This window comes from Pistacia vera, unplaced genomic scaffold (genome assembly GCF_008641045.1).
Source record: "Pistacia vera cultivar Batoury unplaced genomic scaffold, PisVer_v2 Contig139, whole genome shotgun sequence".
NCBI classification, from domain to species: Eukaryota; Viridiplantae; Streptophyta; class Magnoliopsida; order Sapindales; family Anacardiaceae; genus Pistacia; species Pistacia vera.
Window position 1 is genome coordinate 231,490 of NW_022195455.1, and position 24,775 is coordinate 256,264.

General features: G+C 34.6%; 4 protein-coding genes across 4 annotated transcripts; 3 read left to right on the plus strand and 1 right to left on the minus strand.

The window, feature by feature from the left end:
- Positions 1–308: 308 nt before the first annotated feature.
- LOC116122918 (expansin-A8-like) lies at positions 309–1,495 on the minus strand. The gene is made up of 3 exons (XM_031408720.1): positions 1,227–1,495; positions 825–1,137; positions 309–744 (listed from the first exon to the last, which is right to left on the minus strand). The coding sequence occupies exons 1-3, from the start codon at positions 1,369–1,371 to the stop codon at positions 441–443; spliced, it is 762 nt and encodes a 253-aa protein (XP_031264580.1). The 5' UTR covers positions 1,372–1,495; the 3' UTR covers positions 309–440.
- Positions 1,496–8,762: 7,267 nt separating this feature from the next.
- On the plus strand, positions 8,763–9,523 carry LOC116122937 (non-specific lipid-transfer protein 1-like). Its single transcript, XM_031408739.1, has 2 exons — positions 8,763–9,197; positions 9,303–9,523. The coding sequence occupies exons 1-2, from the start codon at positions 8,857–8,859 to the stop codon at positions 9,310–9,312; spliced, it is 351 nt and encodes a 116-aa protein (XP_031264599.1). The 5' UTR covers positions 8,763–8,856; the 3' UTR covers positions 9,313–9,523.
- Positions 9,524–13,416: 3,893 nt separating this feature from the next.
- LOC116122912 (non-specific lipid-transfer protein-like) lies at positions 13,417–14,064 on the plus strand. Its single transcript, XM_031408714.1, has 2 exons — positions 13,417–13,803; positions 13,918–14,064. Exons 1-2 carry the CDS (start codon positions 13,463–13,465, stop codon positions 13,925–13,927), a joined length of 351 nt encoding a protein of 116 aa, XP_031264574.1. The 5' UTR covers positions 13,417–13,462; the 3' UTR covers positions 13,928–14,064.
- A 9,945-nt stretch (positions 14,065–24,009) lies between these two features.
- On the plus strand, positions 24,010–24,775 carry LOC116122967 (non-specific lipid-transfer protein 1-like). The gene is made up of 2 exons (XM_031408768.1): positions 24,010–24,460; positions 24,569–24,775. The coding sequence occupies exons 1-2, from the start codon at positions 24,117–24,119 to the stop codon at positions 24,576–24,578; spliced, it is 354 nt and encodes a 117-aa protein (XP_031264628.1). The 5' UTR covers positions 24,010–24,116; the 3' UTR covers positions 24,579–24,775.

The window sequence follows — 24,775 nt, forward strand, 5'->3', positions numbered from 1 at the left end:
GACTTTAGACTTTACATTAATTAGAAACACATTTACCAAATATGCAAAAATTAATCACTAAAATTGGCCTCCTTCAAAAGTTTGTCCAAATTGCCAATTACCAGGCACAACATTGTAGCTTGTCACAGTCCTTCCATCGCTAGTTGTCAGTTTGAATGAGAGGCTTTGGCCATTCAGATAGGAATTGCTTTGCCAGTTTTGGCCCCAATTTCTTGACATTTGTAGCCATCCTGTTCTCGACCCCTTAATGGANTATTAATCAATCCCACACCCATTTTCAAATGAGTTTGGAATTTATATATACATGCATAATCACTTATATATCATAAAAACCTTCTTAAAATATAATAAAGCATAGCGGGTGCAATTTTTGTCACCTCAGCTTAAACCCCATCACATGTCTCTACTACTTCTTACGACTTTAGACTTTACATTAATCACTAAAATTGGCCTCCTTCAAAAGTTTGTCCAAATTGCCAATTACCAGGCACAACATTGTAGCTTGTCACAGTCCTTCCATCGCTAGTTGTTAGTTTGAATGAGAGGCTTTGGCCATTCAGATAGGAATTGCTTTGCCAGTTTTGGCCCCAATTTCTTGACATTTGTAGCCATCCTGTTCTCGACCCCTTAATGGATACCGCCGTGATGTCCCCGGCACCACCCACATTCGTTATCAAAACCAAGTTGAAGTATGAATGGCCATTGATGGTGAATCTTATGCCTCCTTTCTTCATACATGGTACCCTGCATGCACCCACAATTTTATAATTACTTGGAACTAATTAACGTTGAGACTTTAGGTCTGGATTTGATGTTATGTTTACCTTTTGAAGAGGACGGGGACGATTCCAGCGCGATATTGTGCAATTTTCAAGAAGGCGGGCTCGGCCAAATCGAAGTGTTGGAGAGGGGGATTGCACCAGCCGCCATTTTCATTGGCCAATGCGTAGTTGGGAGGGCAAAAGTTGGTGGCAGTGACGGTGATGGTACCGGAGAGGCACCATTGAGGATCATTGTTGCAGCGTATCTGGTAGCAAGCACCGCAACTTAAGCCACTGTTGAAAAGAGCCGTGCTTAGAGCTGCAGTGGCTGTTCCATAGCCTTGACTGTACAAGTTTCCATACCCACATGCTCCCCCTACAAATACAAATTGAACCACACCAAAATTTCAAAACCCATTTAAATAAAAGACAAATGCACAAGATCATCAGGTTTAACATACTCACCCATTGTGCCAGAAGCATCACTGCCACCATAAAATGTGGCATGTGCAACTTGCCAGCTACCGTAGTCTCCATTGATGCCATGAAAACATAAGCTGAATAGAAAGAAAATAAAAAATGACATAGTTTGCATCATTTGAATAGCCATTTTCTGCTTCTTTGACTTAGGATGAACAAGGAGAGAAGTGGGTATGTTGCTTAGATTTCTAAATTTTGCTTGAAGATAGAGCAGAAGAAGCAGCTATTTATACAAGAAGAGAGAAGTGATTTAATTAGTAGAGGGAGGTGGGTTTGTTTTTGAGAAAGAGGTGATCACCACGTTAGAACCGACCCAACTGCCAAAGAAAATAGATTAATAATTTTATTATAATTAATCGTATAATCCATGCATCATCAAGAGGTAAATGCATATTTTTGTATACTCGGGGCCCGACTCACCAGTCACCCACACGCATTGCTCAACGCTATCTTTTATTGTTCTTTATTTTCCTCCTTCATATCTTCCTACTTTTTTGCTCATTTTTTCTGGTTTGACTTCTTTAATGACTTGAAACTTTAATATTACAGTACACCATGTCAACCATTTCTTATATTGATCATGAAAATGTGAACAAATATAATATCACGTAATTATAAAACCATTCTGCCATTTCTCTGAAACCCTAGGAGTTATTGAAAAAGTCACGAGAGCTAGCCTAGAAGAAGAGGGAAAAAACAAGAGAGTGACAAATCAGCAAATGGTAGGAGGGTTTTTGTTCAGAGTTTCATGTGAGTGAGATGATGGGCTGGCGTTGACATGCTGGCCAACCCAACCAAATAAGGAGTCTGGTGAAGAAGATGATGACGTGTCCATGCTGAGCTGTATTTCAAGCACCAGCTACCTGTGAAATGTGAGTGATCTTTTTAATCTCCTATTATATGGGTGGCTCCTTTTTTCAGTCCAGGCGTTGACTTGTACTTGCATTTGACTTGTACTTTCTCTATAAAAAAATCTTGCTGACTATGCAAATTTTTTCTTATATAAAAGTCATAATTGATGGTAAAATATTTTATTTTACCCTTAAATCACCTTTCGGTGGCCGGATGGTCAAATTGTAATTTTTGAGTGTATTACTTAATAAATTCTGTCAAAAAATTAATTACGGTATGAGCAAACTAGTTCTAACAATCCCGATCACCAAAAAATATATATGGGTTCGTTTGTTTTAGTATTTTAAATATGATTTTTGATATTTTTAGAGTTGAGTACGAATAAGGAGAAAAATTTGAAAATGAACAAAAACACCCTTCTAAGTTTGCTAATTTACGAAACACCCCAATGTATAAAAAATTTATAAAATAACAAAAATACCCTCACCCACAGTTGCCAGATTCCGGCCGCCACCATCGAAATCTAGCGTTACAACTCACAACCGGTCGGATCTGGCCGTTCGTGTGTCGTATGGCCTTTTCTGGCCGTCAGCGACAGCTAAAGATATGGTCATCGTTGACGGTCAACGACGACCATATCGACGGCCAGATCTTTGGCCGTGAATCTGGTATTTTTTGGCCAGATCCACAGTGGATCAGGCCGAAAAATGATAGATCGACACACTGCTGGGCAAATCCAGCTAGTAGTGTGCCATTATACCAGATTTCGGCCACTTTTCAGCGGTGGTGGCTGGAATCTGACAAATGTGGGTGGGTGGGTGGGGGTGTTTTTGTTAATTTTTAAACTTTTTTTTTTAATGGTGTTTAGTTAATTAATAAACTTAAGGGATTTAAAAATAATTGAAGAAAATATAATAATATTTTGAGGATAATGAAACAAACAGTTATTTTGAAGATAAGATCTAAAATAGGATACAAAATAACAAAACAAACGGACCTTATATTTTATAGATTAATTGCATGTATACATAGAGGAGATAGTTAAGTTCATGGCTGACTATTTGATTAGAAGTTGGATGAAACCCAGAAGGGAAAAATGAAGAATCATCCAGCTCAGTTTCATTTAAATTCATAATTGTTGCTACCAAATGAATGTTATTTCATTTATTATATAGAGTTAATCTGTTAATGTATAAACAGAAAAATACATCCTTGTCAAGGTACCAAACTTTTCCTTCTTAAATGGATAGATGCATATCTGACTCTTTCGTACCCTGCAATTAATATCATAACTTGCTCTGTAATCTACTCCACCGCTGCCGCATTACAAATTAAGTGATTAGGTTTCCCACGTCAGTTAAAGCTCAGCCAGTTAGGGCAATAAGCCAATAACTTTTGCCAATGAAAAACTTGGTTGCCTGCAGATGATTTGTACAATTTTGGTATTCTATTTTAAGAAAAAGGCTGTAAGGTTAAACACAACTACACGAGACACTGCCACACTGGCCCGAGTATTAGCATTTTGATCGACATTTCTAGTTTCCAGCCGATGGTTCATGAAGTTCTTCTTCTTTCTCGGCCCAAATACATTGGACTCTCATTCTGTTATCAAATTTCAAAGGAATGGCCTGTAATTATGGAATCCCGAGATCACCCAACCTAGAAGCAGCACAAAAGTTAAATATGAGCCTTACAGAAAAGCCCAACTGGACATGCCTTAGCCCAGCCCTAGCCAATTATTTGAAAACCAACTCTGCCCTAGTTTTAACAAGTCATACCCCAAGTTTTAACAAGACAAAACTGGTCAAAGAGAAATATTCTTGGACGGAGAGTGACGGAGGGTGGAACGTGAAGCTTTCCAGAACTTGGGGTATGAATTGTATTTTTGCGATAGTTAGGGTGCGTAAATGTAAACCGGCTATATTTAAATCACATGATAGGTAGGCACGAAAGCATGGCAATAAAGACGGAGAGAAGAAAAAACAAAACTCACCTGCATGTGAGCGAAAACGTATCCGACAGAGATAAATGAATGCCCCAGTATTAATGAGGGAGGCCCAGTACTGAGCTGTGCTTGCCGTGACCTTTGTACGTCCGTCACGTGGCGGGCATTGTGTGTAGTACCTATTCGTATGGTAATTCGAAATTAATTTGACAAGACTACAATGTACCAAATCTGACTGACTCCATCCGATTGTTGACACGTATAATATATTACGTGTACCGTTGGCTGATCTCCGTCGGTGCCCACGTGCGTACAATGTGAACACTGGCTATCGAGAAGACTTCTTCTGCCACCCGGCCGGCCGCATTTATAGACTTTCTGGAACTTATTTTCTCTACATTGGTCTGCAACAATGTTACAGGCCGGTCAGAATTCAACCAGTAACCATAATTAGATTTGCTCCGGCACAAAAAACCACACCAAATTGTTGTAAATTATTTACACCAAATTTGAAATAAAATTATTCATCCACCCAATTTGATGGATACTATTTATTTATTGTAAAATATTTTTTATTTTTAGTATTTATTTTTTTATTTTTTATTTATGTTAATTTGATTATTATTTATTTTAATATTTATAATAATAAATTTATAACAATTATATAATTAAAAAAATTGAATGAAAAATTAAAAATAAAACTTCATTCAATATAAATATTAAATTACAATAACTCAAAATAAATTAACACTAATTTAAAAACACTAAAATTAAAAGAAAATGCAACATAAACTAAAATAGCAATTTATTATTCTGATAAATTAGTTCCGGATCCTTTGAGATCATTAAAATACTGGAAAGAGAGCTATTTTGAGATCTTTAACTTGGATTGATTATAGAATTCAAATTCTTAAATAAAATTTTGTTCTCTTCTCAATATTCTGCCTAAGCCAATTTTTTCATTTAAAATTTTATTTTTGTACTATTGTTGTTTTTTTTTTTTTTTTGTGGCATTTTAAATTAGATATATATTTTTAATATTAAATATAATGTTTATTTGATTAAATAAATATTTAATTTGATTAAATTAGTATAATTTTTAAAGTTATTATTATTTAATAAAAATATTATTCTTAATATTTAATTAATATATAAAAAATAATTAGTTAAATAAATAAATTATTAATTATTAATAAAAAAATAAAAAGAATATTTTTTTATGTAATAAATTAGAAATATAATAATAAAAAAATATATTAAAAGTCGCACTAATTTAGTATAAAACTTGCACCAATTTTAGTGGTTGTGGTCGAATATGGTCTAGAAGGGCTTGAGTGGTTGACAATTAAAATTAAGAGTTGTACACCGGTGAGTGGTGACTGGGCCAACTCAATATTATTGTCCCAACTGAATCAACTATTTTAAGACACAGCATTAATTGGAGGTTGGTAGAGAGTATGGGTTGAAGGCTCTGTATTTTAGTCCCACGTATGCATCCTACAGTTCTGGTTACAGTTTGGAGATCGATCTATAAAAATTCGTTGCCTGTAATTTGATCTCTAATTCTCTATCAATGACAGATATACGGTGTTTCAAATTGGTAGTTTCTCGTATCGTTGATAATGCCTCGAAAATTTATTTGAACGTATCTCAATTAATCTTCTAAGATCTTAAAATTAACGATTAAATATGTCATTTAACGACCAACTTTATTACCGATGGAGATATCTCAAACTCAAGACCTCTTAATATTTAAGAATTCTTGTCTAATCACTCGACTACCTAAAAGTGATTAGCTAACCCGGATATCACCTTGAGGGTGAAAGTGTAAACACCAATAAATAAATGTGGCCACCCTAGGTCTATCCTTAGCATGTTCATAAAATTTACTCTATGTCAAAAGCTGCATAATTTACAGCATCCTTTGTAAATCCCAGTAAATGATCGATTGTCAATGGGATGAAGTATGGAACTTACATGAAAACATGTGTTTTTAAATGCAAATCCAATAAAAATGACTTCAAATTCTTTAGTAAATTGATTTCGAGGAAAATAATATATATACAAAAAATTAAAGTTTAAAGAACGAAATTATACATGTAAACTACCTCTACGTAGTTTGACGATTCGCTTGAGGTTTTTGGATATATTACTTGATAAGTTATGAGTTTTAATCTTTACGATTACTAATAAGGAATAACTACTGGAGACTTATCTGACTGTTAACTTCAAGGTTATGGCCTTTTGTGTGGTGTAAATAGCTTTGCCCCTGGACAGAACCAAAAATGCTTTAGATTCTCGGGAGAACAGCATTTTCCTACCCAAGGTTTGGTGCAACTATAATTTCCCATTTTTTAAGTTTGAAAATGACACTTTCCCGTCGCTAGTTAGGTTTTGTTATATTTTCTGTTAATATTTTATTAAAAATATAAAAATATCTTTAAATATTTAATTTTATAATTTTTTTAATTAGCTAAAAAGTCAAATATTAAAAAGTTAAAAAAAAAAAATAATTAGCTTCACCTACAAAATTATGAGTAATGCTATGAAATTGTTTAAAGTTAAATGACCTTAATATTTATTTATTTATAATGTCATTAATATTCTATCATTATAATTCAATAATCATATTTATAATGTGTTTCATAATATAATGTTTTTCATTTTTACTAATTAATATGAAAAATTAATATTCCTAATTAATTAAATAAACAAAAAGAAAAATACATCTTTACACTTGAACTAATAAATAATCGAGCAAAGATTTTGATTTAATTAAATTTTAATTTATAATAAACTATTTAAAGATATTTTTGTCTTCTCAATCAAATATTAACAAGAAAAATACTAAAAAAATCTGATAAATGGTGAGAAAATATCATTTTAAAACTTTACAGGTAGGAAAATGTCATTTTCTCAAACCTCCCTAGATTCTCAGATGAAATAGCCAGATAGCTTTTTGATAAATGGCAATTAACTTAATTTTATTACCTCGTCTTATATTACCAAAGTCGTCTATGGCTTTTATGAGGGTTTATGATGTTACCGATGTAGTCTTTACAAATCTCTCTATCGCCTTAAAGAATTTAGGTTTTTATTCTTGAGTTACGCATTTTGTAATGGGACAATACCGATGTGCATGTGAAGGGAAGCTTTCATAGAACTGATTATACTGCTTTTTAGATTTTCTGGAACTTATTTTCTTTAAATTGTACTGCTATATTAATGGTATAGGCCGGTCATAATTCAACCATTAACCATAATTAGAACTCCTGAAAGGGAGTTTTTTAGTTGACAATTTTGATTGAGATTTGTACCGGTGAGCCAACTCAATATTATTATTACAACTGAATGTCTGAATCTACTATTTGAAGACAGAGCATTAATTGAAGGTGGGTAGAGAGTATGGGGGCTATGGGGAGAAGGCTCTATCTTTGAGTCCTACAGTTAAAAATATGATAAAAAAAGAGAAAAAACAAAAGGGCACAGCAATGCAATATAGTTTATAGAGCATTTGAAGTTATGGGATTGATGTAGAAATGGATTTAATTTGATCTCTATCAATGACAGAGATACGTGTTTCAAATTGGTAGTTTCTGATAATGCTGATAATGCCTCGAAACTTCATTTGGATGTTGACAACGTTACCAAAGGCTAACGATATCTCAAATTCAGGACTGTTTAACACTCAAGAGTCTATATCTAACTATCCGCCATTCAAAAGTGGTTAGCTAACCATGATTTTGCCTTTGGTGAAAGTGTAACGTCCAATAAATAAATGTGGCCACCTTAGTTCTATCCTCAGCATATTCATAGAATTTACTCTCGGTCAAAAGCTGCATAATTTACAGCATCCTCCGTAAATCCGAGTAAATGATTGATTATCAATGGGATAAAGTATAGAACTTACATGAAAACATGTGTTTTTAAATGCAAATCCAATAAAAATGACTTCAAATTCTTTAGTAAACTGATTTCGGGGGGAAAAAAATAAAATGAACTTTAAAAAATGAAATTACACATATATTCAAATTACACAGAACCAAAATGCTTGTAGGTTCTCAGTTGAAATAGCCAGACTGATTACTAGTGTTAGCTAGTTTTTCATTATTTATTATTTATTTTATTTTATTACCTCGTCTTTTATTTACCAAAGTCGTCAATGGCTTTTATGAGGGTTTATGATACTGATGTAGTCTTTACAAATCTCTCTTTCGCCTTAAAAAATTTAGGTTATCTATGAGATATGCATTTTCTAATTGGACAATAATCAAATTTCTTCTTTGAAAGCAAACTGCGTCAGCAAACTTCTCAATAGTCAATACCGATGGGTAAAGGGAAGCTTTCGTAGGCTCGGTAGAACTAATTATAGGTAATAAATAACCTAATAAATCAGTCTGTTTATAGCTTTGTTCATCTAAATATATTTATCTTCTATATATCTATTCTTTTTATGTCATCTATGAGCTTTTGTGCCATTTTCTATATTTCATTTTGTACTATAAGGAAGGAATACTAAGCGAGGGATCTTGTATCTTCGTTCATCTGTTACAACTTTTTTTGGAGCCTTCACCGTCTAATATTAGAAGTCAAATTTTACTGACCGATGCTGAACATGGTTGGGCGAAAGCGTCAGAGCCTTAATTTACTCCAACCACCAGCGGACCCCTACTCTCTCTTGCATTTACACTCTCTGTACCTTCTATATAAACCCCAGGCCTCTCGCTTCATTACTCACCTAAGCTTCCTATTACAGCCATACTCATCTTTAACATCTCTCCTGCAATCTCTTCTTTCTCAGTTTTCTCAACACTCACTATGGCTAGCCTCAAGCTCGTTTTCGTCTTGGCTTTTGCATTGTTGGTGGTTGCACCAGTGGCTCTTTCCCTTAACTGCGGTCAGGTTACGTCCAACCTGGGCCCATGCCTCAACTACCTGAAGACTACTGGTACCGGTGCTCCACCTCCCAGCTGCTGCAATGGAGTTAAGACCCTAAACAACGAAGCCACCACCACAAAAGACCGCCAAGATGCTTGCCGATGCCTGCAAAACACCGCTAAGAGTCTCCCTGGATTGAACGCTAACACTGCCGCTGGCCTCCCTTCCAAATGCGGAGTTAACATTCCCTACAAGATCAGCACCTCCACCAACTGCGCTAGGTTTGCATCTTTACCTCTCTTACAATGACAATATGCATGCATGTCTTATAGTGCAAAATGGATCAAGTTTTGTTAATTTAACTGTGTTTGTGTTTGTGTTTGCAGCATCAAGTGAAGTGTATGGACTGGTGATTTTCGGCACGAAGTTATTATAGTGTGAGAAGAATAATAAGGAAGGATGTTTTGTATCCGGATGGTTCTCCCTTATCTGAGATCTGTCTCATTTCCTAGTCCTAGTTTGTGTCTTTAGATTTTATGTCGTCCATGCGAGTCGGTGTAATAAAGTCTATTCAAATAATATAAGTTATTTTATATGTTTTTAAATATCCTCATTTTCCCCTTTCGTACGTGAACAATCCATTATCGATTCTTACAGCGGCTGACATGTAATGGCCAAAGTATTAATTAAACGGGAAATGACCAGTGACCAAAATGGTTTTGATTTATTGAAAGATAAAAGCTGAGAAATTCGTAGACAGGATCAGTCAGTTCAGAGTGACTTACCATTTCTGCGACTGTCAATTAATATTTATTTTCAACCGGAAGAAATAGAGGTGGTCCATCAATTGTTGTGATTAATGCTGTGGCCCAATCCTTCATTGCAGTGATATTGTATATTCAATCCTGGCCTTGTGTGTGTGGAGCAACAATCCAACGAGCTAACCACCTCTTGGTCTAGCGGTAACTAGTGTACAAATATACCTACAAATTTTTTTGCCATCTTGAATGTCATAGACAACCAGTTCTTCAAACTCCACAACAACAAGACTAATTCCCAAAGTCCTGTAGAAGTTCAAAATAAGAAGGCATCCCAATCAGTATTTGGAATTAACATTGAACTGGTAAATGGTGTTTTGCCTAAATGCAGGGTCGTCGTATCGTATGCAAGACTTTAATTATGTGTTTATCTTATGCAAGAAACATAAGAGAAAATATTCAATAAATTTGATGTGGATCATTTGATCGGAAGTTTGACGTACAGAAAGGAAAAAGATGGTTCCTCTGTGCCGTTCTTATCATTCCTCTAGTCACTTCCATGGGGTTAGCTAATACCCAAAAACGTCGTCGGAGAGACGATTACGTTTACCCAAAAAAATAAATTTGATCCCAGTGCTTTTTACTTTGATTTCGTTATTTCATGAAAGCCTAGCTAAAAATGTGGTTACATTTATTATGATTTATTAAAGATTATTTTTTAAGCTGATCAAACTAGTTTATAAATTTTAAAATTAGTTAAAAATGTGATTACATTTATTATGATTTATTAAAGAGTGTTTGTCTAATCAAACTACTTTATAAGCTCTAAAATTAAATTGATTTGTTTGTTTATAATTTTTTTGAGTTTATAAGAAAAAAAAAAAAAGTTGAGAGGGGTATTTTTTTTTAGCTTATAAATTAGTTTGATCAAATATATTACTACATTACTCTTGTTTAATTTTAAAATTTTATAATATATCCTTATTTAATGTAATATTTTTTTTAGTAATTTTATAATAAAATATACTTATAAACTATATTTTATTAAATATATTAATTATTTATTAATAAATACTTTAATTAAATACATAATTATCTAAAATTTTGAATACTTATAAATTAATTTATTTTTTATAAGTTGAGACAACAATAAGGTCAAGAAGTAAAGCTCTAATCGACCCTGACGGTGCAATTTAGAAACTTTATACTGTATATGCATTAAATCTTAGCATTTATTATGGTAATAAATTAATTAAAAATCATAACATATTAGTTGAGATGGGGTTATACACGTGTAGGAATTAGATTAGATTAGACTTTATTCGAATAGTTGGGCTAATTATGTTGGTCCCATGCCCCATTATAGAGTGTAACACAAGAACACTCTTACAACCTAATTACGTATTTTCATGACAAAATCGTACTATTTCCAAAACCCAAAGCTGACAATACCTTTGGGGTCTACTGATACTGTATAAATAATTCTCTTATTTTCTCTCCTCCCATCTTCGCCTTCGTTCTCTCACACCAAATACCGAATTTGCTACAATAAATTCAGGAAAATCTATTTGAAGATTTCCGAATCTTTCACACCCAAATGCATTATTGACACTTATTTTTACTTAAAAATATATATAATTAGAGTAAATGACATATTCCCACCCAAGGTTTGATGAAATCCTAAGTTAGTATCCCAACTTCCATTTATTCCAGCTTTCCATCCTTCAAATAACACTGTTAACAATTTTTAGGGTTGTGAGGGTAAAATTATCATAATGCCCTTAACCCTAAATTAATAAATTATGTTTTAACCCATAAATTACTAAAATTATAAAATTAACCATCTTATTTTAAAATTACTTCAATTACACCCTCAGTGACTGCACACCGTCTCCGTTTTCACCGGATCTGGGTTGTTTTCAATGGCGGCGAACTCCCTAGTCACCTCCATCACCTTCCCCATCGTCCGTCGTCCAAAACCCCTCTGGTTCCCGACTCATTGGGCCCTCCAATCGCCAGGCCCTGTTAGACTTAGGCTTTCGTCGTTCTTCGCTGGATTCCGACGACGAAAATGCAATTGGACATCACCACTGCAACCAGCGTCTCCAAATCTACAAAACCCCTATGTCCCCAGCAACCATTTAGTGGCCATTTGCCGGTGGAGACCGACGAAAACCAGTCGCATGTGACGGCTGTTGTGGCTGGCGATCGGCAAGTGATGAGAGGTTGTGAAGAGTAAGGTTTTGTAGAGGGGAGGATGAGGGTTCGAATAGTGGTGACAAGGGTGATTTTGGGTGGAAGAATCGCCGGAAAAGGGCAAAAAATGTTGGCGGTGATGTTGGCTAACATGCGTCGAAGCTTTGTTAGTAGTGGCGATCTGCTAATGTGCGCCTCCTCTGCGAAATGACTAATTTACCCCTACGCCGTTATATCTAACCATTTTCTGTTACTTTAAGGGTGAGAATATAGAATAAATGGAACTTGGGATACCAACTTGGGATTTCGTCAAACCTTGGGCGGAAACATGTCGTTTACTCGTACAATTAAAATATCCTTTAATGTATTAAATTACCAAATCTCTGCTTTTTATATCCACTTGATAGTTAATCAGATCAGTTTAGCTTAGGTAAACTATTAATGTCAGATGTAGCGACAGGAGAAGAAGAGGCATAGGCTAGTATATGTAATAAATTATAACTGGATTGAATATAAAATTTTATTCCAGAAAATATAGAATTTTTATTGATAATTAATTAAAAAAGTATAAAATAGAAGAGGCAGAGGTTAGTAGATGTTCATGCTATGTATTGCAGCTTTCGTCAATCTCCGTCGGTGCTCAGGTAGACAGTAATGGGAAGTCTGGCTGGGGCAAGCTTGCGGTTTCTCAATGCATATGAAATATAGCATAGATTGTTTATATTGTTAAAGAGAAGGTTTAACTTAGAATAGTGGGATTAATTATGAGTAAATTAATAAAATTGGTCATGGGTATCTCTCCCAACAAAATTTAATAAATAACAATCAACTATATAGTTATGTTACTTCAAAGTAAGTTTTTTTATTGATTGGGTGTTTGGACCAATTTACGCAAATCTCAACTAGTCTTCTAAAATACTGGAATTACTGATGGGGTAAGAGTTTTAGTGGTTATCCCTGTTAGTAATCGATGAGGGACTCAAATTCAGGATTTCTTAAGTAATACACTTAAGAATCCCTATTGAACCACTCGATTACCCGGAGTAGCTTTCGAAGCAAGTTTTTGCATTGTCCATGAGTTTCATTCTTAATTAGAGAAAATACAATTTCTTATTCATTTTGAACATGTGCAACATCTGACGTATTAATCAAGTAAAACTTTAATTTCATCTCCTATATGTTTGCTATACCTTCACATGATGCCACATGATTACTGGATTCTATTGCCGATACATCTCATTCCTTACTTATGGAGGGAAGGTTATTCAGAGTACTCCCTGCTACAGAAACTCTTTCAGGTTTATCAATAAAACCTTAAATTATCTACTATATTATTAATTTTGCTCCCCACGTGTTGCTATATTCGCATAATGGCACATGATTATTGATGATATCAACGCAGGAGATCTATCTGAATTCTAAACGAAGTTTACTTAATAATAAACAAATGGATAATATCAATCTCTCTTTTGTATTCAAGCTCTTTACAGCTTCTATATAAACCCTAGACTTCTGCATGTAACACTCACCCAATCCGACTCATATCTCTCTACTCTCTACTAATTAAGAGTTTGTTTTTGTGTTTTTCTCAAATGGCTAGCCTGAAGCTCGTTTGTGCGTTGGTCATGTGCATGATGGTGAGTGCAAAAATGGCTTATGCCTTAGACTGTAAAGAGGTGATAAACGACCTGTCGCCATGCGAAGATTATTTGTTCGGTAGTGCGGATAAGCCGTCAAGCTCCTGCTGCAGTGGAGTCAAGAGCCTAAACAATGCTGCCTCCACCAAAGCTCTACGCCAAGAGGCCTGCAACTGCATGAAATCTTTCGCTGAGAGCTACCCCTCTAAAATCAATGTTAATAATGCAGTTTCCCTCGCTAAGAAGTGTGAAGTCAAGCTTCCTTTCACCATCAGCACCTCCACTAACTGCGCCAGGTTTGCATCTTTCCTTACTTTTTAACCAATAAATTGTATTAGATGAATGACTGAATTTTTTTTACAAATTTAAATCAAAATTGTTTTTTGATTTGTCCTTTTTTTGTGTTGCAGCATCAAGTGAAATGCATGAACTGGCTATTTTCAGCTCCAAAATGTCATAGTTATAAGAATAAAAGAAGACACTTATCCAGAAGGGTCTTCAATTGCATTACATCTGTGAGATCATGTTATGTCTCTTTATTAGATTATCTGCTCATCTATGTGAGTCGTTGTTTGTGGCTATCGAAATCTATATACAAATAATTAATTAAAGTTATTTGATATGTTTAATTGTCTTTGTTCAATGCCCATTTCTGTGAGCAATCCATCGATGATTCCAGCTGTTGACTATGGCAAAATACCAAATGCTTGGGCCATTTTCACTTGAATAAAGACATAAAATGGACATTAACTGACCACTGACTAGCTAGTGGTCATCAAAAGAAAGAAATAAACCCATGCAAGTAAAATTCAATTTGTACATTATTAATAAACGAGAGAGAAGGAAATGGAGCTGAATTTGGGAAAGTGAGAATCTGCTCTTTACTGAATGTTACTGTTCGTTTATATACAGCAGTAACTTTAGTCAACTGAAGTTACTTATCGACTGAAGAATAAAAGTAAATTACATGAATACCCTTTACATCTAATACCCCCCCTCAAGTTGGAGGGTGGTAAAGATCTAGTACACCCAACTTGTGCAACATGTGATGATGAAGAGTCTTGCCAAGGGCTTTAGAGAATATCAGCAGGCTGCTCACATGAAGAAATATGGGTAGTAGTGATCAAACCATTCTTCATTTGCTCCCGCACAATATGACAGTCAATGCCAATATGTTTAGTCCTCTCATGGAACATAGGATTGGAAGCTATGTGGTTGGCAGCCTGGTTGTCACAGTGAAGAGAAACATGAAGTTGAGCATGGAAACCAAGTTCCTTGAGCAATTGAACTAACCAAATAACATACAGTATAGGCCATAGCTCTATATTCAGCCTCAGAGGAAGAATTGGAAACAGTAGCTTGGCGCTTGGATTTCCAGGAAATCAGAGAAGAGCCAAGAAAAATACAGAAGCCAGTGATGGACTTCCTTGTCATTAAGCAAGAGCCCCAATCAGAGTCACTATAGGCAGATAAGGACAGATTATTATGAGCAGGAAAACATAAACCAAGACTAGGGGCTGACTTCACATATCTGACCACTTTGAGAGCTGCTGTCATATGTGACTGCTTGGGCTAGTGCATAAATTGACTCAATAAACTGACTGAGTAACTGAGGTCTGGCTTGGTCATACATAGATAGAGTAGTTTACCAACTAAACGTTGATAAATTTCTGGATCAGGAAGTAACAGATCAGTCTTAGTGTTGGCAGAAGTAAACTGACGATTAAATGCTGCTGTAGTAAGCTTCAAATTGGACTCCGTGGGAACCAAAGATGGCTTAGAACCTGAAAGACCTGATTCTGAGATCAATTCCAATGCATACTTGTGTTGGCAGATGCTAATTCCCTTGGAGGACCTGGCCACTTCAAAGCCTAGAAAATACCGCAATACAACTAAATCCTTTAGCTTGAAATTGTGGTGTAGTAGCTGTTTAGTTTGGCAGATTAAAGCTGGATCATCACCTGTTATCACAATGTCATCTACATATACAAGAATCAGGACAATGTGAGATTCACTTCTTTTGATAAACAATGAATAATCTGATCGAGAATGCTGGAAACCACCATTTAGAAGAGCTATAGTCAGCTTATGATTCCAGGCTCTAGAAGCCTCTTTCAATCCATATAAGGATTTATGGAGCTTGCATACCAGATTCTTGCCTCTTTACCTTGGAAAACCTTGGGGCAATGTCATGTAAATTTCCTCTTGCAAGTCTCCTTGCAAGAAAGCATTGTCCACATCAAGTTGATAAAGAGGCCAATTGTTCATGGAGGCTAAAGCCAAAACTGTTCTAACAGTAACCATCTTTACAACTAGAGAGAAAGTCTATTCATAATCAATCCCGGCCTGCTGTGTATATCCCTTAGCAACCAAGCATGCCTTGTATCTGTCTAGGGTACCATCAGCCTTATACTTAAGTTTATAAACCCACTTACAACCAATGGGAGCCTTACCAAGGGGCAAAGATACTAAGGACCAGGTTTGATTGCTTTCTAATGCCTGAATTTCTTGCTGCATAGCATGGACTCAATTCTGATCTTTAGAAGCTTGTGCAAATATAGTGGGTTCAACTAAGGAGAGATTGGACAGGAATGCTTTATAGGAAGGGGATACATTAGCATAGGAAACAAAATTGATAATGGGATAGTGTGAAGTATTGGCTGTAGGATTATGAGGTAGTGTAGGACAAACAAAATCTTGTGTCCAAATAGGAGGATTAGTATGTCTACTGGATCTTCTAAGAGCTGGAGGTGAAACAGGAGTAATACTAGGCATAGGAACAGAATTATGAGAAACAGTCGAATCTGTAGTCTGGATAACAGGAGAATCAGCAGTAAAATGAGGAGTTGGAATTGACTCTAAAACAAGGAATTCTGAATTAATAGGAAAAGGATTCAAGGAAAAAGTTGACAAGGCAAAAGGAAAGAGATTTTCATGGAAAATGACATCCCTGGTGACAAAAACAGAATGGGTAGATAAATTGTGTAAAATATAGCCCTTTTGGGTAAGAGAATAACCCAAGAAAACTGAAGGAGCAGCTTTAGAATGCAATTTGTCCTTAGAAGGTAAGATTGTAGCATAGGCCAAACATCCAAAGACCTTTAAATATTCAAGAAAGGTGGTTTGTCAAAAAATTTCTCAAAAGGTGACTGACCCTTAAGGACTGCAGTAGGCGGTCTATTAATGATGTAGACTGCAGTTTGTACACAATACCCCCAGAAATGAGTGGGAATATTGGACTGAAGTTTTAAAGCCCTAGCAACCTCTAAGATGTGCTTGTGCTTTCTCTCAACAATACCATTTTGTTGAGGAGAATAAGCACATGAACTTTGATGAATGATACCCTGACTACTTAGGAGTTCATGACAATCTTTGTTAAAAAACTCTAAACCTTATCAGTCCTAATGCACTTAGGAGTCAAACTATATTGTGTATGGACCATACGAAGAAAGTGTTTAATGGTAGAGTAAGTGTCTGACTTGAATTGCATAAGAAACAACCAAGAAACCCTAGAAAAATCATCTACCATAGTGAGAAAGTATCTAGCATTCCTATGTGTAGGTGTTTTATAAGGACCCCATACATTCATATGTAGTAAATCAAATTTTTTTTGTGTTTGAGATGTACTATTAGGGAAGGGTAACCTGGTCTGTTTAGCTAGAGGACAAGCAGGACAATGCATAGAGTGTAAACTACTTTGAGCACTTGACAAATTGGGATGAACAAGAGGCAAAATAGAATAAGAGGCATGTTCTAATCTTTGATGGCATAATGCATAATCATGAGATGAAGATAATGACAACATGGAAATAGGCATTTTATTCAAATTCATCTCAAAAGGTACAATCTGAGATGATTCTACAGTATGGCAAACAACCTTATTTAACTGTCCTAAATCTGATACAAAAGTGGAAATTTTCAAATTTGGATTAAAGAAATAAAGACCTTGCCCATGCTTACCAATCCCCTTCAATTTGCCATTGCAAAGATCCTGAATGAGACAAAAATCAGGATAAAAGGTAACAAAACAGTTATTAGAAGCAGTAAGTTTGGAGACTGAAAGTAAATTGTGATGGAAATCTGGAACATGCAGGACATTTAGTAGATGTAAGTTTTTATCCAGAACTACAGACCCTACATGTTTAACATACGTTCTTGTTCCATTTGGTAACCCTACAAGGTATTTTGCAGAAGGTTCTATAGCAGTAGGTAATTGCAGAACAGAATAATCAAAAGTCATATAGTCAAATTGTAACGCCCCACTTGAGGTATGTAGTTAAATTATTATTGCATTGCTTGAATGTTTATTGATTTGTTCTCATTTGAGCTTGTATGTTGTTATTTTTGGTTGGTTGGCCCTTAATTGAATTTTGTTAAAGTTATTTTGAGAAAAATGTGAAGAAAATCCCTTAAACTTTCATTAGGGGTAAAATGGTCTTTTCACTCAAAATGGGAGTGAAGAAAGATAGATTTCATGGAGAATGTAATAAAAATGAGGACATTATTGTAATTGACTAAGGGAGATAGATAGAATTTCCAAGAAAGAGCAAGGGCAAAATGGGAAACTAAATATATATATATATATTATGTAATAAGAGTTCAAGAATAGAAACCCTAGCCACTCTATCCCTCCATTCATGCCATTCTCTACTCAAATTCTCTCAAATTTCTTCACTAGATTTCCAAGGAAATTCATAGATTTTGGGTATTTTTGAGTGAATTTTCAATCCTAAGCATCCAAAGGTAAGATTCTTGCATCAAGATATAAGATTAAATTTGAAAGTTTTGAATTCTTATGGTTTTATATGCTTAGGGTTTAAGAGGAAAGGAAATACTATCAAAGAGAGATTATAGTGTTGGAGTTGCTCAAATTCAAGGTAAGTAAATCTAACTAAGTTAAGATTTAAGAAAATCAAGTGAGTAGAGATTTCTTTTAATTATGTATGTGTTATGATTATTGAGAAATTGAGATGAGATTGATGATGAATTATGCTTGTTGTTAGATATATTTGAATTATGAGAAGTGCTTTTGATTGTATGATGATGGGTTGAAGTTTGATTGAAGTTGAAAGAAGTTTGAGTAAACTTTTGGGAGTGTTTTTCCTTGACAAGTTTTGTGATGATACATGGGAGCTTTACTCCCATTTGGATGGTTAAAGAAAGAAGAAGAGTTATAACTAAATTAGAATTTATGTTTGCACATTTATTGTTTGATGAAATGCCTAAGTGAAAACTGTCTTATCACAACCGTGATATTTTGAGTGATTTTTGGGCATCTTAAAGATTGAGCTGGGTTGAGACCAAAACATAAAAGTTGTAGCCCTGTCTTTAAGCTTGAAAACGAGACCAAATTCGTAGCAATCTGATATGTATAACTCAAGTTATGCCTTCTTGAGTGTGACCTGTGCAGAATGACTATCTTGATGCAACATTGCATTTGTGCATTTCATGAGTGCATTAATGAGCATGAATCATCCATATGCATAATTAATGCATTAGAGAAAGAGTAGAAAAAGAGTAGTGAACTTTGAGTGTGAGCTTTTTTAAGAGAAAAGAGAGAAAAAGATAATAGAGTAGGTTGTGCGATGGGGAACTAGTGAGTAATAGGTAAAGTATTCCCGCATGTACGCCGCATTGAGAGAGCGGTATGAGTATGAGAGAGAGAAGTGGTGTAGCCCGTGAGAGTGCATGCAGATGAGGGCTATACTCGAGAGTACCCGAGAGAGAGATTATATACTCACATGGCCAAGGGTTCCGAATTCATGCATAACCGAGTCCGATCGGCTAAGAACGAGTAGAAGTCACGGAAAGCGGGAGCGAGTCCTGGCCGTGCCCCCGATAAGATGGGGTCGTGACTTACTAAAGAGAGTTAGTAGAAAAGAGTTCTAAGAAAGAGAAACAGAGAGAGAGAAACATAAAGAGAAAACAAAGAGAAGTATAAAAGATAGAGTAAATGAGAATTGTAAGGAAAGACTTAGAGGGAGAAAGTTACAGGGATAGATGACTAGAGGGTTTACTTACTGAGCATTATTTGTGCTCACCCCATTGTCTTTCTATATTTTTGCAGGATTTAGCTGAGGATATGGTCGGATGAACGTCAACATGTGAGGAGGAATGGCTACACTGTCTACATAGTTTTTTGATAGTTTTTGTTTATGATACTAATTTTGTATAAAGAATGTATATGTTTAATAAAAGAAAAATTTGGGCCCACCTACTTATGTTATTATACATGTATTTTCTTATGTATATTTTTATGAGTATTTGAGTAAGAAATAGTTATTACACAGATGCTCCAGTATCAATTATCCAACTATTCTTATCAAGGTAAGACATCAAGGCAATAGAATTACCTGCCAAGTTAGCAGTGGGAGGAGAAACATTCTCCTTTCCTAGCAATTGGAGGATGTGATTGTATTGCTCAGTAGTCAGAACAGGACCAAAAACTGAATCTGAGTTTCCAGTGCTAACCATTGATCCTGAATTTCCCATATCCAATGACTCTGAAGTATGCACCTGATTGGCAGTAAATTTTGACTTAGAGTTTGCTTTGCTGTTAGTGAATTGATGGTCAGGTGGATACCCATGCAACTTGTAACAAGTATCTCGTTTGTGTCCAGAAATGTGACAAAATTCGCATTCAATGAAGGGCTTCTTCCCCTTATATTTTTGGCGTTGATTCTGACCTTTGCCATTTTCAGAATGATTGGCATAAAGTGCTGTAGTTACTTCTGAATTCAAACTCATCCTTGCCAAGATTTTCTAACTTTCATCTTGATTGAACACTGAATAAGCTTGCTTGACATTCGGTAAAGGATTCATTAGCAAGATTTGGCTTCGAACCATGGAATATGACTCATTTAATCCCATCAAAAAATGCAGTAATTTCTGTTGATTCAGATGCTCCAAATATGCTTTTGTCGAGGCACTATCAGGTGCAGGAAGACTGATCAGGGAGTCCAACTCATCCCATAATGACTTCAATTTACTATAGTAGCTAGCTACAGAATCAGTTCCTTGAGTTAGGTTAACAATTTCCTGATGCAACCCAAACACTCTAGTGCCACTCACTTTGTTATATTGTTCTTTCAAATCTAGCCAGACCTGTGCAGCACTTGTAGAGTAAACTATACCATTGAATATCTCTTTCGAGACTGAATTAAAAATCCATGCAAGCACCAGTGAATTACATCTCTCCCATTGTAGAACCAAGCTAGAATGTATAGTCGATTTTGTGTATTTACCATTAACAAATCCAAGTTTATTTTTAGCACAGAGAGAGACCGTCATGGCTCGACTCCAGATGCTGTAATTTTAAGCTCCAACAAGCTGTTCAGAAACCAGTATAGAGCCTGGTGTATATGATGGATGGACATACAAAGGAGAGTTGGAGTCGATCGATTGAATGGTAACTTCTTCTGTCGATGTTGCGATATTTGATCAACTAATTATCAAATTGATTGGTCTAGAATCAAATTCAAGTCGAATCCACTAAGAATTTAGATTGAACAAAAAACCTAATTCAAGATTTCAAGCTGAAATTCAAGATCTTGAACTAAAAAATTCGAAGGATGAAGCAAAAAAATCAAGTAGAAATCAAGTGTTCAAGCTGATTTGAACTTATCTGAATAAAAAAAGCTTCACTCTAATTGACTCATTCTCAGGTGAGGGTTGGAGATTCCGTAGCTCTAATATCATATTAATAAACGAGAGAAAAGGAAATGGAGTTGAATTTGGGAAAGTGCGAATCTGCTCTTTACTGAATGTTACTGTTCGTTTATATATAGCAGTAACTTTAGTCAACTGAAGTTACTTATTGACTGAAGAATAAAATAAATTACATGAATAACCTTTACATCTAATATACATATATATATTTAAGCAAATGAATAGTAAATGATGAGCAATATTACGTATAAATACAAACTCGACTTTCTTTTTTTCTTTTGATGACCGGGGATGTTCGGATTAGCTTACGCGTATCTTAATTAATCTTTCAGGATCTTGAAACTATAGGCTGTATAAGAGCTTCAATGACTACCTTTATTAGACAAACTCGACTTATAGCTTAATTTATGCAAACCAAGATGATTAACACATCATCCAATTTAATTTGTTTTTAATTTATTTTTTTTAGCCATATTAAAACACATAGTTTAGATACATTAAAGTTTGTACATAAAGCTAAAAAGTTAAATTATTTATGAAAGTTGACGTACTGTAATATATTAAGAGGACTTAAAATGTAATATATATTAAGTTAGAAAGTTTAATTATTTATGGAAATAAGATATTGGTTATTGAGTATTTGAGGGACGTTAGATGGGTGGAAAACTCTGGATTGATTATACCAAATATAAAACAAAAAACAAAAAAAACGAATTTTAATTAAATCCTCTTTACGGTGGGGAGATCTTCAGTGATCCAACTTCAGTTGTCTAAACATAAGCCAATACTGAAGAAGTAAAGGGTTTTTGTTTTGAGTTTTCTGCGCAAGCCAATTATGGCTACCACTATCAAGTTTCTTTGCGAAATAGTTGCCTGCATGTTGGTGGCTGTACCAAAGACTCATGCAACTTTTCGAGTTATTCATGATTTGAAATGTAACCTCGTCCCATGCGTTAAATACATAAACAAGTTGAGAACAGAGCCGCCTGCTGCAAAGAAACGAAGGCAATTTACAAGGCCGCCGATACCAGAGAGAAACGGCAAGCGGTTTGCAGGTGCTTGCAGTCTGTGGCTAAAGAAACCTTCCATATCGACCGAATGGAAAGTATATATTTTTCATTCAGAGTTTTTATTTTTATTTATTTATTTGAAGACAAAAAAGATGACTATGAAGGAATGAAATAGATGATGGGGTTATCAAAGAGATTCAAAAATAGAAACAAATAGATTTTGTCTTGTTTGTGCTGGTCAAACTAGTTTAGAAGCTTTAAAATTGAATTGATTTATTTGTTTATAATTTTTTGTCTAAAGAAATAGGTTGAGACATATATATATATATATATATATATATATATATTTGTTATAAGCACTTTGCTTATAAATTACTTTGATCAAGTATATTACTATATTATCTTTTTTTAATTTTAAAATTTCATCTCATAACCTTATTTTTAATAATATAATACATTTTTTAGTCATTTTAATAATTAAATATACTTATGAGTCACATTTTATTAAACACGTCATTTATTTATCAATAATTTATAAGTACTTTAATTAAATACATAATTGCTTAAATTTTAAATTCTTAGAGCATCTCCAAATGATTCTTTATATAACTTAAATTATTTATTATAAAGAGTTTATTCATAAAAATAAAAGTCTAACAGACTATTTATTCTTTAAATATAAATTAAAGAGTGAGTTTGACTCTCCACATCTAAAGATTGAAATTTTATTCTCTATCATAATTTTAAATAATAAATTACAAGTTTTTATGTATTTTATTTATTATTTATCTTTCATATTAAGTTTTTTTTATTGAAAAAACATATCCTCTTTCCTAAAATTTATAGAGTCTATTGGATTTGAATAAAAATCTTGTTCTTTATATTTAAAAATGAATGAAGATGCTCTTTATTTATATAAAAGATGTTTTTTATTTTAAAGAACACCATTGAAGATGCTCTTATAATCACTAACTACTTATAAGTTAATTTTTATTAGCTCCGGCCAAACAACCTCTAATTATTTAATAAAATAGAAACAAATAAAAGCTTAGAATAGCCCAAGTGCCCAACCCCATCCTGTTTGGGGCATCACAATGGAGACGGGAATCTAAACCTGAATGAGCTCCCTCCCATTAGGCCAAACATTCGAGAGTCAACTTATTAGTTCTTGCATTATTTAAACTGATAAAAATTAAAATGTTATTTTAAGTAATATGATATTTAATATCAAAGGGGCTTATATGTCAAAATAATAATTTAAAGATACACTTTTACGTGAAAAAACAAACAACTTAACATTGATAATACACTGTAAAAGGTAATATATATATATATATATAGAGTACAAATATTGGGGGAATTTTTTAAGATGAAAGCATTTAGGTATGTAAAAAACAAGAGTCGAACAATTGGGCTTGCCGAATCGGGTTGCGTGGCCCAACTCCGAGCCCACAAACTTTAACTCATCGACCCGCAAAACCTAATGCCTAAATGCCATAAGAAAATTAAGAATAATTCCTGGCCACATTTTGAGAGTTCTAGAAAACCTTGTTAGCCACATTTTTTTTTCATCTAATTAATCAATGTTGTTTTAATAATTTTTATTATTTATTGGACTTCTAAAAAAATATTTCCGTAAATTTTATACCGTCATTTTAGATACCATAAAATCAACCCTGTCTATGGGGATTTTATAATTATTTCTCATAATATTTGATAATATTCTAGAATATCTCCCAGTGAATTCAAGAGAGCCAGCTACCAACGAACCACCGCCTTCTTTCTTTTCACTTTCTCTCTCTTTACAAGCTTCTATAAAAGCGCCAGGTCTCCTTATTCTACACTCACTCAAGCGCATTCGCATTCTTACTGATTTCTCTCCATTACTTATAGTAAAGTTATCTTTTTTTTTATTTGTCTCATCAATCATAATGGCCAGTAGCCTGAAGCTTGTTTGTGTCTTGGTTTTGTGCATGGTGATGACTGCACCAATGGCTCTTGCCGTCGACTGTAATCAGGTGACCAGTGAACTGGCACCATGCTACGGTTACCTGATGACTAATGGTGAGGGTCCTGCCCCGGCAGACTGTTGCAGTGGACTTCAAGCTGTAAACAACGCCGCCCAGACCACAGCCGACCGCCAACAGATCTGCCAATGCTTTAAAAATGCCGCCCAATCGGCTTCCGGTATCAACACTAATACCGCTGCTCAGCTCCCTAGCAAGTGTGGCATCACTATTCCTTACCAGATGAGCGCTTCTACTAACTGCTCCAGGTTTTCAACTTTTGTTATTGATCTCTGAACTACTCTTTTTTTCCCTTTTAGTAATTTTAATTTCTTAAGCTTTTGATTAATTTCTTTCTTTGTTTGTGTTGCATGCAGCATCCAGTGAAGTGCATCATCTACTGGCGATTTGCTGGTGTAGAGTAAAATATGCTAGTATGAGAAGAATAATAAATTTTATTACTATCCGAATATATATATATATCTCCCCTGTGTGAGATCTGTCTGATGTCGCAGTTTTAGTGTGTATCTTTTGATTTTGTGTCGTTACGACATCTATTTAAATAAGTTATGTTCTGTGTTTTA